At 40.7% G+C, this 14,337-nt stretch overlaps 1 protein-coding gene across 3 annotated transcripts in view; it reads right to left on the bottom strand.

Moving 5' to 3' along the window:
* Nucleotides 1-4,772: 4,772 nt before the first annotated feature.
* The window catches only part of hivep2a (HIVEP zinc finger 2a), a 149,560-nt gene continuing 139,995 nt past the window's right edge, over nucleotides 4,773-14,337 (bottom strand). For all 3 annotated transcript variants that reach the window (XM_075459596.1, XM_075459597.1, XM_075459598.1), the window contains 4 exons: nucleotides 12,626-13,442; nucleotides 11,670-11,775; nucleotides 8,594-8,713; nucleotides 4,773-7,753 (listed from right to left, as the gene is read on the bottom strand). In XM_075459596.1, the coding sequence (XP_075315711.1) occupies nucleotides 7,118-7,753; nucleotides 8,594-8,713; nucleotides 11,670-11,775; nucleotides 12,626-13,442 (1,679 nt within the window). In that variant the 3' untranslated portion in view covers nucleotides 4,773-7,117. The remainder of the gene's footprint in view (nucleotides 7,754-8,593; nucleotides 8,714-11,669; nucleotides 11,776-12,625; nucleotides 13,443-14,337) is intronic.

The following is a 14,337-nucleotide window of genomic DNA, read 5'->3' on the forward strand; positions in this document are numbered from 1 at the left end:
GTTTAAGCCTTGTTTGCACAAAATATAAAACATGTTTCCATGTTTTTAAGAAAAGCTCTCCATGCAAACAACATGCAGACAGCCCCGCTAATACAGACACAAAGGCAGTGACACGTACAGAGACTCACATCAACACATTCGGGTCCCGGGGGACACCATATGCTCGCAGCACTGAACCATGAAAACCACACTCACACTCACACCTCACACACCAGTGATGAAAGTGATTCCTCCAAACGCTAATCAGGACCAAAATAACTCTCTTGATCATCTCCTATCAAAGGCCACGGGACTCACCGACACGTGGACAGACTGACAGAATAAATGTAAGGTGACACCAACCCAGTTGTGTCAACAATGAGGAAAAAAAAGCACACCGAAAGATGTAGACAGGTAGACATATGTGGGACATGGCTAATGACAGGGACTGCATTAAAATTAGAAATGTGAGGAAGATGGAAAAGAGGGTGAAGGCAGAATAAAGACATGAATACTGCTGAAGTCACACGTGCAAAGGACGCATTAGCTGACCTCATTCAAAAGGTATTTTCAATCAGACGGGTGGGTTGACTTTTAGAACAGCTGCCGTCACCATTCTTTATTTTATTATTACCAATATTAATGTTACTGTAATGACTCAGAACAAGATAACCGTCCCAGCTGAAATAATAAGGCTCTTTGCTTCTGCTGTCGAGCTTTTATTTGCCTTTTTTGAAGAGGGAAAAAATAGAAATAATCCCGTAGCCTTCAAGCCTCTGACAGATCGTCTTTGGACACGTTTGATTGACAGTCGAATCCACCGAGGCACAAGACAGAATGTGAGCAAATCTGAAAGACGTGCCGAGCAGCAGAATGTCAGTTTTGATGTGTGAAAAGACTGGAACTGACACTGAGGGAAAAGTCTGCGCTTTATTGTCTTTAATTTGAAATGTTTCATTTCAATTCGTTAGAACGGTCACATGACAGACACAACGTTCAGAGCAGGAACTGTAAAAACCAGGGCTGGGCAACGATTACAATGTTTAATCTAATTAATCACATGATTTCCCTGATTAATCACGATTAATCGCATTTGTACGCAGAATCCAAAAATGAATCCAAAAGTAGTGTATAGCTTTTAGCATTTAGCTTTATTTTAAATGTGCTGCCATATGAATGAAAGTGCCATAACATTTGTTGTGCAAACACACTTTTAACATCAGCATCTTTCTGTAGTTTTTATGTAGAAGCCTCGCTCCACTGTCTGTTTCCTTGAATGACTTGCTGCTATCAGTTGTGTGTTTTGCCTTTAAGTGATATTTTAGACTGGAACTACTACGCTGAGAAGACAATTCAACTTGGCTGTGTTTACAGATGACTTTGGTTCTGCACTGGAAAAAATGCCCCTCCAAAAATAAGTAAAAAAAACAACAAATAAAAGACGTTTTTGCTTGAAATAAGTAAAAAAAATCTGCCAATGGAACTAGTGAAAATCGGCTTGTCAAGATTTCTTGAAATAAGATGTGATATTTGGGACTTTTGATATAAAAGTGATCTTGAAATGAGCTTAACCACTTTTTCTCCAGGACATATTGTTGTGTTGAAATCGGTGTTCGTGTCACTGGTGAATCCAAATGTGGTTTCTGCTTGGTCACTTCTAATAGTGGAGTGCATATAGGTATGAGCTTGGGGTTAAGAGTGCAGTGAAAAGATCGAACAACCAACCAACCAAAGAAAATGTGGTAGGAATACAAGTTACATAATGGATTATCTGGCAAAGGGCAAGTAGAAGATGACCGTCATAGGAGGGATCAACAAGCAACAGGAAATCGGGTGACAGTGGATCCATTTAATTACTCTAACTTCCGCTTTCTTGTTCCCTCTCTGCAGCCAATTGGAAATCATTCCCACTCCTCCATCTTTCAGGATCATCCAGTCTCCTGAATGCACATCAAGGCAACACTGGAAAAAATCAAAGTCTTACCAAGTATATTTGTCTCATTTCTAGTCCAAATATCTCATTACACTTAATATAAGACACAACTGCCTAACAAGCACCATTTCAGCCAGATATAGGGACTTGTTTTAATACAATACATCTGGAATATCTTGTTAAATGAAAATGTCTTGAAAACAAATTGTTTTGAGTCATATTTCATATGAAACAAGCTTTTTTTTTACATTTGAAGAGGTTTTTAAGCTAATTTCAAGATCACTTTTATCTCAAAAGTCCTAAATATCACATCTTATTTCAAGAAATCTTGACAAGCCGAATTTCACTAGTTCCATTGGCAGATTTTTTTGCTTATTTCAAGCAAAAACGTCTTGTACTTGTTGTTTTACTTACTTATTTTTGGAGGGGCATTTTTTCCAGTGAAGGCAAGGCAATTTTATCTGTACAGCACAATTCAACTACAGGGTGATTCAAAGTGCTTTACAGATACATTAAAACAGTAGAAATAAAAAGCATGATTTAAGTTTTAAACGAAAAAGAAAGAAATAAGAACAATAGATAAAATCAGGAGTTAAAATGTGATTAAGTTTTGAAACTCGAGCTTCAGATTTGGAGCTTTATTCAAATGCAGCTGAAAACAGGTGTGTCTTCAGCCTGGAATCTCCCTGACATCAGGAGAACGGGGGGCTCCGGTTCAGTCCATGGTGAGTAAACACAAGTGGATCCCCTGTGGAAGCCTTTTGTTGAGTATAAATCCCACGGAGGCACATGCTACCAGATGTTTTGACAGTGACGTCGGGCCCAGATGCACCGAACTGACAGTTGGTTGGGATTGTGGTGAAACCCCCCCGGTGTTCTCCACACCACTGGCACTGTCGGACCGCGTATTTACTGAGCTTTCATGCTCAAAATAACCTGTTATTTAACCACGGTAAACTTGCTGAATACTAAAGATTGACCTAAAAAGGAGCTGACTTGATGTGAGTAGTTTCCCCCCTTTACTTCCAGTTTCCAGCATAGGCTGCCACATCCTCTTGTGCCAGTTTAGATCATACGCTGGCAGTTGAATGTCATCTTTGTTGTGCATTCAAGTGCGACTCTTGTCCATATGCAGGAACCGTGAGGAGACATGGTTTGTTGTGTTTGGGGGCAAAAGATTTCTCATCTGGCAGCATTTCTAGTCCAAATATCTCATTACACTTAATATAAGACACAACTGCCTAACAAGCACCATTTCAGCCAGATATAGGGACTTGTTTGAAGGCAATACATCTGGAATATCTTGTTAAATGAAAAAGTCTTGAAAACAAATTGTTTTGAGTCACATTTCATATGAAACAAGCTTTTTTTTACATTTGAAGAGGTTTTTAAGCTAATTTCAAGATCAATTTTAACTCAAAAGTCCCAAATATCACATTTTATTTCAAGAAATCTTGACAACCTTACTCTACTCTACAAGCCGATTTTCACTAGTTCCATTGGCAGATTTTTTTTTTGCCTTTTTCAAGCAAAAACGTCTTTTATTTGTATTTTTTTTACTTATTTTTGGAGGGGCATTTTTTCCAGTGTAACTGTCTCACATCGGTGCCGGTAGGAGCGAGAACACCAAAAAATGATGCAAGTGCTCAAATTGAGGCTGCATGTTGGCAGAATTAAAATCCTACTATAGTCATAATCAAATAATTATGATGATTAGTCAGATTCCTACATGTTTTTTTGCTTCAGACGGTCTCCAACAGAGTGAAATGACTGGAAAATATCCAAGTGGCTGCCATGAAAATGTCTCGATACGAAGGAAAATAGCTTTTAGATTTTCAAAAAGATGGTTTCCCTTTGAGAAGCTGTCATGTTTAACAGGAAGCTGCTCAGTTTTTAAACAGTTATTTTTAAATAGTCAATATGTCTGACGGGAAGATGCGTTGAAGTAACGGAACTCGATGTAAAAAAACAAACATTTTGTTTCACTTTTATGACTAATAAGCTAAAAATGCAACTTAATATGGAGGATCAAAACTGCCAAAACTAAAACATATGCAGAAATAAATATGATACTGCAGACGATTCTATGTTTTAAAATCTATTTCTATGCACATTTATCGATGCAATTCTACATTTAGTTATTTTATTTGGACACTTTTTTATAATGAAGAGGGGGTTCCTAACCTAAGTCTAAAATGATAAATCCATGTAAAACAAGCTGCCTTATATCATTATAGGCCAATAAGACCGCTGGCAGATGTACCGTGAGAGGCAGTTTACATTCTTCAGGTTTAGTTCATGAATTTTAGCGAACGTATAAACCATTACTGACTGAAAGTTTGGCAGAATTTGATAGTTTATTCTGAATTCAGAAATAGAGTTGCCTCTGGTTGGTTCAGGTAAGCCAAAGATGTCCGGAGTCGGTCCTCCAGGGCCGCTGTCCTGCAGGTTTTAGATGTTTCCCTGCTTCAGCACACCTGATTCAGATCAATGCATCATTAGCAGGTTGCTGAAGAACTTAATCTTTTGAAGAGATCCATTTAATCTGACTTTCAGGAGTGTTGAAGCAGGGAAAGATCTAAAACCTGCAGGACAGCGGCCCCGGAGGACCGACTCTGGACGTCCCAGAGGTAAGCAGTGCTATTACCATACAGACACAAAAACACAGAAATAAAGAAAATGCATAAATAGGTATAGATAAATGAGGAAATTAATAAATCGATGGGTAAAAAATTTTAGAAATGCACATTTCTATAGAATTATTTCTGCATTTCTAGATGGCTTTTTTTGGTTTTGTCAGTTTTGGTCGTCCATAAATTTATCACAGGGGGTAAAAACAAGAGAAAACAAAAAAGATCATTTAGGAATGAACCGACTGGAGCTCAGAAATGGATGGAACTGAGGTGTTCACACTTGTTCTGTTGGTCAGCTGCTTGTTGCTGGATGCATACTGTATAACGGCCCGAGCTCTAGATTCAATTATTATTTTGATGGTAACATGTAACACAGTGAAAAAAAGAATTGGAGACATATTCATATTTATTTGGAAACAACAATCCATTTCTTTCACTTCTACTGCGATTCCTCGTTGCAACTTGGTTCATACATGATATTTGTATTAATTCCACAGTACACCATCACAAAAGTTACCCTTTTATATGCACGTTTACCATTATTTTTTTTTTAACTTTTTTTTTTTGTATCATTTCTATGCAATGACTTGTGCTTTCAGAGAAACAAATTTTTTTTTTTTAAAGACATCATTGTTGTCATGATAGGTTTACATAACAGAGGGAGGATCAAAATAGAAAAATGTCGTAAGAAGAGGATATATTTGTCGAATACACACCGATACAGAATACAGACGTACACACTCTCATTGCAGCCTGCCCGACTCAGCCCAAAACTGTCCGAAAGAGAAAAGAGTTGCCACTTAAATCACCACAACTGCTCCCTTCTGCTCCTGATTTCAAGGTTTTTAAGTACACTATTGTTGCCTTGCAACAGATACACTCCCTGCTGGTGAGCAGAGTTTTGGCTAAATATTGCTTAGCTACAAAAAAAAGGGATATGCAGGACAGGAGGGAATCACAGAAGGGCCAAAAACAGCAGTGCAGAGCCTCAATGTCACAACCGTTAAAAGCATGATTATTATTACTATTTAAATGGGTTTTTTTAGGCTTTTAAAGCGCAAAAAAATCAGTTCTCCACCTAAATACTTGAGCCTCATTTGACGTTTCTTGCAACAAAAAAAAAGAAAACCTGATCGGACTACTGGGACTTTAAGGTGCATTGTTAGATAATTTGAGTTTGGATGTGTCCCCAGAAACAAAAAGCCATCAAATAAGAGTGTCAGGTGGGTTGATTGCCTTGGCCACGATGTGTATCCATGCCTGAAAGGTGTATGTGAATGGATATTTAGATGAACTGGAATGTTTTTCCCGTTGCCTCATTCAAGAACGTCGAGCTACATTTACTCTGAGCATTATAAATCTTGAGGTGGAGGTGGCTGTAGAGCAGGAGTGTGTGTGTGTGTGTGTGTGTGTGTGTGTGTGTGTGTGTGTGTGTGTGTTTGTGTGTGAGGGCTGGGTGGAGTTTTTTAAAAACAACATTTAAGCAGAATGCCACGGTGCAAGACGGCTTATTCATTCACTTAATGCTGAGAGCAAATCTGCGCCTCATAAAAGTCAAAAACCAGAAATAATACCATGTAAGTATTTAAAAAAATAAAACAAAATCACAAGCAGCGACAGGCAAAGAGCAGCAGAGAAAATGTACAAGCAAACTACCAAAAACCTTAATGTGAATGTCATTCTACATGTTAAGTGCAGATAGATAGGTAAATAGTTAGATTCTATATACTGTATGTATTCATATGCAGGGTAAATATTCTAGTAAATCTATGTGTATATACCTCCAAGGAGAGACGTATATAAATAGGTCTAACATATAAAGCCATATTACAGTGTACATATCCTCGCCCTATTGTAAGCAATAGCAAAAACCCATGCTTCACATAGAAAAAGGCATCCACGACATTTAAGAAAAAAATGTACAATTTATGAAACATGGTAACAATAATAAATAGTATTATAGAATTGCTGCTGTACACAAAAAAAAGCCATTTTTGAAATTTCACTCATATAAAAATATGTTTTAGTGCAACCGTACGTGATAGTAATATCCATAACTTCACATCGACTTTTAAGGTGTCCAAAAAAAACCAACAAAACAGGAGGAGGAGGGGGGGGGGTTGCATTTATTACAAAGCTGATACGCAAAAATGTGATAGTATTGTATTTACATTTACCTTCCTGCTTTGTTTGCTTATAAGAACAATTAAAGAAAAGGCACACACGTAGAAGTCCTTTTGTTTTGTTTGTTTTTTTTTCCTTTTTTGATGTACCGTTTAAATCAGTCCGGAGTTTGGTCGGGCTCGTGTACATGTGTACGCAGATGCTGTTTAATGTCTTTAAATAAGAGTCTCTGATGGGCAGGCCCCAGTTCAAACAGGCATGCTGTGCATGTACGTTAAAAACCGCTGAATTCCTGTTCAGGTTCCAGCTGTTTTTCTTCGAGAGGAAACGTTTAAATCCAAGGAAACGTGTAAAGTGTGCAAGTCTTCTTTTTCCTCTCGGTGTTGCACTTCATCCCTTCCTATTTTTCCCAGAAACCAGACATCCATAGTTTGTCCGTGTTCGGGTTCTACGACACGTCCTTGCTTCTTTTTGTGCTTTGGGCCCCCTGCTCGCCTTCCTGTTTGACAGGCTTGGGGGCTGCTGGGGGCTGCAGGGCGTCGGATCCGGGGCTGGGAGGGTGGGGTGAAGGTGGGTGGGGAGGCCTGCGCTCCAGGCCACTAAAGTGCTGAATCCCGGGACCTTGAGGAGGAGATGGGGAGGAAAGGGGAGGCGGCGGCGATGACACGGCGCTGGGTGTTGAGCGTTGTTGATGGGAGTCGGGGGAGGAAGAGGAGGAGGGAGCTCTCCCCTCATCCCCTCTGATGATGAACTCCTCAGAGTCGATGCAGAGCGAGGCGATGGCCTTGGTGCAGGTCTGTATGCTCTCCTCCTGCTCGTGCCTGGCTCCTCCCCCTTCCCGGTGAGAGGTCATCGCCTCCCTCGCCCTCTCCTCCACAGCTCCTCTGTGTCCTTCCCTCTCGGGGAAGGAGGTGAAATGCGAGGAGGTGGCGGCGGCCTCGCTGCCGGCCGAGTCCTCCGACACGCTCTTCTGCAGTGACAGGCGGGTGGCGGCGAGATGCGCCCCCTGCTGGGTCAGAGGGGTGGGGACGGAGTGTACCATCTGGATCCCTCCGATAGGGATCATTGGGAAAGGTGAACGCACCTGGAAGACAAAGTTTTACTTCGAGTCACATGTTATCACAAACACATCCCATCGGTGCACTGCTCCATGTGTCATCTGTGGCAAAGTTAGTATTATTATAGTAATATATCCTATTATCATTGATCCGTTTCCGCTGTAATTGAAGTCTATGGCAGCCCCATGAACGCTACGGTAAAAAGTTGTGAAATTTGGCACACGTATTCAGCACCATGCCAAAGTAAACCTCAAGAATTTTCATGCCCCAAGAGTCTACTCTCTACGTTAGGCTTTATCTCTGCGATGCATTGATGTATCGATGCCAAACTTGGTGCATGGACTCATGACGCCTTCCTGAGCAGCTGAGCCTTGCCTATTGTGCAATGCTGCTAGCCCCCCCCCCCCCCCATTGCTGCTTGCAGCTATATTACTATATTTATTTGAACTGGAATGCTCACAAGACTGCCAATATGTATAAGTCCGCCAACAAAAATAGTCCCCCAAAATGTATGCACTCCTATTTCAGTAACAGCTGCTAAAATGTAGGACACCAGCAGGAGATTGTTTTGATCTTTTAAGGAAATTGGTTGACTTTTAAACTTTTTTTAATAGCTGTAAATGAGACAATTATCACTTATTCAAAGTAATTTCCATAATTGTTCCTCCAATAAGTCGGGAAAGATAATGTAAGTGATGTTTTACTGTCTGTAAATCGTCTTTTAGACTAAAATCCTACTTGAAATTTACAGAAACTTGATTAAATGACAAAGAAACCAGACAAATTTTTAAAAGGTAAAAGTATATTAAATGTGATAAATTTAGAGGAATAAATCGATAACATGATGGGGGGGGGAAGTAAAATACCTGAAGCTGAGAATGGAGGGGAAGGTGGCTGAACAGGCCTTGATGGGGTGGGCCGCGCTGGTTCCCGCAGCCGAAGCCTTGCTCCCGTTCCCCTGGCAACGAAGAACCAGGAGGTTGTTCCTGGAAGCAGAAGAGGAGAAAAAATCTTAACCACTGAGAGAATTGACTCGAATGTATTAAACCGATTAAACCGTCGCTCAATTTAATTTAATTATAGTTTCTGTTGACTGGTTTGAATTTAGGTGACTTTGCTATTGGTTTTAATTCAGTAAAAGAAGTAGTTGACTTAATCGATGCGGCTGTATCTCTTAACAACTTTTGGACTGTTTTTAACTTTTTTTTTTAGTTGCTTCCTGGTTCTTGTTTAAAATGATGCATTTTGCACAAGAAATCTATCGCAACCCGATCTAGTCTAGCCCCCTTTCCTTCAAAAATAATGAAAACCAACAAAATACTGGACCAAACAGTTTGTTTCAGGCCTAATTCAACCCCACTGTAGTTTGAATGCTGTAAAATGTACAGCAACTCCTTATGTTGCAGATTTAGATTCTTAGAATTAAATAAAGTTGATAAAATTATCTTTTTTTTAAACCTGGTTGCTTGTTTCTTTCACAGGATCTGGCAACACTCTTCCTAGCTGGAAACAAATCCACAAAAAGGGAGACGGCACATCTTCAGGAATTACTTTCATCTCTGAGAATATCTGGGAAGACGACACGTGACTTTTTTTTGTTGGTTCGGACGAGAAACAGCTGGTGAGTCAGTCGTTTTGGTTTCTGCCGGATCAGACAGTGTTTGCATAGTTGTTTCCATCCCCCTTTACACTCATCGAGCCTAACTTGAAACAAGCAAAATCCCCCTCAAGCAAGTGTATAAATGTTTTTCGTTTATTAAATTTGACTGTTTCCATTCACCTTTCATGGAAACGGTACAGAAGTGCAACTTCATTGCAGAGAAAAGGAAATCTGTTTCATTTAGAGGTCTCAGTTTGGTTAAATGGAAAAAAGTAGCAGAAGCCATCGGCTCCAAGTTCGGAGCGAAGGACCCTGCAGATGTAAAAAAATAAGTCATATTCCAAACAAGGGGCCAAAAAACGAATCGGGGCTAAAAGAGGGAGACGGGCAACTCCTGCTAAATCTGCAGTGGATGAACATGTAACATGTATACTGGGCCGTGCAGCCTTGTGTGAAGATGATCAGGAGGGAAACACAGATGGTATGTGTTAATAAAAAAAACCTTTAGCAGCTCAGAGCAGCCATCCTTACACAGGACTGTTCCATACCAACCCACAATCCAATAAGAGTGCATCATAAAAACCGTTATTCGTCTTAAATTGAGTCGCTTTTCATCATATCAGGGTGAAATTGCTCCAAAAATTTACATTTTTTCTTTATAAATCCCAGTTTTTGTGCAGGAAAAGGGGGTAAACACTCGTGAGTCTCGCTCAATGCTTCATGCTTTGTTGAATGTGGCCTCACAGTAGAACCAAGAGTTATATAAAAAAAAAAAAAGCTCTTAGGAAGAAAAACAGCCGAGTTATTAACCACATCACCACCAGCCAAGATCCCATTACCACCAAATCCCAGCAGCCCTTTCTTGAATCATCCTTTTCTCTTACACTCAGTCCATCTGAGCCGGTCTTTATTCCCTCATCCTCTCCAAGTGTTTCTGCTTTGTCTGACAGATGTTTTGTTCCATTCCCCTGTGCCTTTTCTCCATCTTTCTCTTTCACAATCCTCACATGTACTTCAGGTTCCCTGCACTGAATCCAACATGGTTTACAGAACCTCTTCTTAACCTCCTTTTATAATTCCTTATTCACACCAGAAAACTGTCCTTCCTGCAGACGAGACGCAGAGTGTCTTTGATATACAGTGAGATATAAAAAGCTTGATCCTCCACCTTATCAAAACTGCAGTAAAGAAGCCCTTCAGGTAAATTATTCAGAACATACAAAAGGAATAAAAGTGCTACTTTGGTGAAGATTTCTGGAAAACAAACTTTGACAGAACAGACTTTTAAGATCTGGGTCCAGAGCACAAATTAAGTGTGTTTTTTCCTGCATCCACCTCACAAAATGGACTAAATTGCTCCAAAAAAAACTGTTTTCCGTACAACAAAACATGCAATTTCACTAGAATAACATAAAATAGTAATATTTCCTTTAAAAAACATTGTTAGTGCTATAAAAGCCACAGTCATGTGTGATTGCTGTGGAAACCCTTTCTGATGAGAAAAAAGAACATTTTGTAAAGCATTCTGATTTTCTGGCACAAGATTGGCTCATTTGCCGCTTTAGGCTCCCACACAATGCTGTAAAACTCTTTGTTCGTCCTATTCCTGTAGGTCTACGACCCTTTTTTCCCTCTCCTTAGTAGCCCAAATATTAAATTCCTTTAATTTAGTCAGGTCCTATTCTCTGACTCAACAGTTGTTGGGTTTAGTTATTTTACATGTTCATCATTCCAGAGTCGAGACTAAAATAAAACAAATTGTTGCTAAATTTCTACGTCTTGTTGTGACGCAAACGGTCTTTTTTTTTTCAAATATGCAATGAATAATTAATCCTGCATCCATTTGTATCAGTCTTGTGCATGTTTGTATAGATTTATAGAAAATAACCATCTGTACACACAATTTCCTTAATATGGCAAAAAGAGAAGTTTATGCTTATTGTTGCCAAAGTTTTACAGTTAGATTGTAAAATCCCATTCATTTTAGCAGGAAGTACCATTTACAACTATAATAATACCACAAACAATTTAATTTCTAAATATGCAGATTATTCACCATCTCTTTGGATTCTTCTTTGCTTTCAGATCTGATATAATTTCTAAAAGAAGACCTGAGAAAACTATCCTCAGATTTGAAAATTGGAAACCATGTTTTGTCTGCTCTTTAGTCTGCAGCTGGTGAGATTTCTTAATTTGGTGCTTAATTGTTTTTCAAAAATAACAAAAAAAAGCTCAATATAGCTTTAAAAAATTCATTAAATTAACATGAATTCATCAGTGTGAACATGTGAGTGGGAGCTTTACACAAAACTTTAAAGACCCAAAGCTGGTCAGACTCTTACCGTCTCCATTTCTGCTCCGACTCGGTGTCGTCCCCCGGGGAACTCTCCCTGCCCCAACGCTCCAGCCTGATGACTCGCCCTCAGGCCTCGTGCTCCGCTCTGCTGGCTGAGAGTCACAGATATGAGGGAAATGTGTCATTAAATCTTCTCCACTCGTACAAAGTTCATTCAAGTTGAACTGAGTGAGTTTTGCTGTTCCAGTAAATCGGGAATTGGACCTTTTTAAAGTTAGTTGAGCTGCCTTTTTTAATTGCTTTGGTCTGATTCTTCCTACAGTACATGATTATAAGCAGAGATGGGGACTCAAGTCACCTCGAGTCGCTGTTTTGATGACTTGTGACTTGACTTGATAAAAAATAAAAGACTCGGCACTTGACTTGACTTGAGACACGATGACTTGAATGACTTGAGTGTTAAGCATCTAGCATAACTTCCAACTTTGTTCGTCATTTGAAGATCCATTCTGACCAGGAAGTGCTCGTCAAATTAGCTAATATTATCCTGTTAGCCTAGTCGGTAGTTAGCTAACGTTAGCTTGATATGATACGGGGTGGACAGGTTGGACACATTGGCCAATGATGTTTACTGACAGTTACTTATATCTTTGTGTTTTCACTTTATTAAGATCAGATTCTGCAGGTAAAATTGCAATAATAAGGTGACTTGACTTGAGCAAGAAAAAAATGACTTAGGACTTCCTTGAGACTTGAAAGCTAAGACTTGGGACTTGCACATGTGTGACTTGGTCCCATCTCTGATTATAAGAGGTTAACAGACTTGTAAATTGTTTGTGGACAAAGCAATTAGCTTCAGTCTGGATGTTTTTGACCCTAAATAGTTGCAGAAATCCAGTTTACTTCTCTAAATAGAAGGATCCTCCAACTGGATGCAGGTTTCTGTGGAGCAAAACTCGGCATGAAGCCATAGAAACGCCCACAGTCATGACCGGAGCTCACCTCTGATGATGGAGGCCTCGGCGAGGAGACACGGCTCGGATCATCCGGTGGCGGCCTCGTGGTGAAAGGTCTCGCTTGTAGTCTCTTCCTCCCGGAGACGTGGGCCGGGACAGAGGGGAGAGCATGGAGAGGTGGCCCGTCCTGGGGGAGAGGTCTCTGCGGTACCCCCCCACGGCCCCCAGGTCCCTCTTAGGAGAGATGTGGCGCAGAGGAGAGATGTCCCGCCGGGGCGAGAGGTCGCGGCGTGGGGAGAGGTAACGGCGGGCCGATGGCGAGGAGGACGGGGAGATGGGAGACGGGCAGCTGGCGTGGTCCAACCCAGGTGAGGACAGACGGGAGGAGGGGGAGGAGAGATCCGGGGAGGGGACCGGGAAGTCCTCGTCCATGGAGGAGGAGGAAGGCGGAGCCAGCAGCCTGCTTCCCAGACAACGCTGCCGATACTCCATCTGACTGCGCTCCCTCTCGGCGGGGTCGCTGGGCAGAGCCTGCGGCGTGATCTGGATACTCGGCACGGTGGTGAAGTAGCCAAACAGAGGTGGCTTGTGGGAGTGTCCCAGAACATCGGACGCCGCGTGGTGAGAAAGGTGAGGAGCAGAGTGGGAGGCGGCCACAGCTGTGATGGACATGTACGGCTGCGGGCTGGTGGAGCGCGAACGGGTCTTAGGGGTGGAGTCGCCGTCGTAGTCGTCCTCCTCGTCGTCATCGTCGTCGACCTCGTCGCCATCTTCCTCGCCACCCTCCGAGTCGTCTGCGTCTGAGAACTGGTGTTCTGCCATGCTGCCTCTGGCCGTCTGCTCGGAGGATTTCTGGCCTTCTTCTTCAAGGTGAGGAGAGAGAAAATGAGTTAGAAGATGAGGGCCACGGGGAAAGCTTCCTTATTCTACGTCTTTTCCTTTTGTTTTACCAAACATGGAGTTTAGATGTGAAATAAAACCTCATTCCCACCACCTCGCACCAATAAAACAAAAGCTAATTGAGACCACTTGATGTTGGCAAGTAACCAACACTTTAAATCTGACTTTATTTTACCATCCAGGCAGATGATTGACAGATAACACGATAAAACTGTTTCCATATGGTAAATCATTCAGATTTTCTGGCACAAGATTGGCTCAAATGCCGCTTTAGGCTTCCACACAATGCTGTAAAAATCTGGGTTCGTCCTATTTCTGTAGGTCTGCGAACCCATTTTCCCTCTCCTTAGTAGCCCAAATATTAGTTTTTTTAAGTCTTATTTGGTCCGTGAGACACCAAATAAAAACAAATTGTTGCTAAATTTCTTTTTTTTTTTTTAAATATGTAATGAATAATTAATCCTGCACCCATTTGCATCAAGCTTGTGCATATTTATATAGATTTATAGAAAATAACCATCTGTACACACAATTTTCTTAATATGGCAAAAAGAGAAGTTTATGCATATTGTTGCCTTTGTGCAATCACAAAGTTTTACATTTAGATTGTAAAATTCCATTCATTTTAGCAGGAAGTACTATTTACAACTATAATAATACCACAAACAATTTAATTTCTTATCATTTATAAATATGCAAATTAGTCACCATCTCTTTGGATTCTTCTTTGCATTCAGATCTGATATCATTTCTAAAAGAAGACCTGAGAAAACTATCCTCAGATTTGAAAAATTGGAAACCATGTTTTGTCTGCTCTTTAGTCTGCAGCTGGTGAGATTTCTAAAACTGTTTCAGATT

The sequence above is a fragment of the Odontesthes bonariensis genome, chromosome 24 (genome assembly GCF_027942865.1).
Source record: "Odontesthes bonariensis isolate fOdoBon6 chromosome 24, fOdoBon6.hap1, whole genome shotgun sequence".
Lineage (NCBI taxonomy): Eukaryota > Metazoa > Chordata > Actinopteri > Atheriniformes > Atherinopsidae > Odontesthes > Odontesthes bonariensis.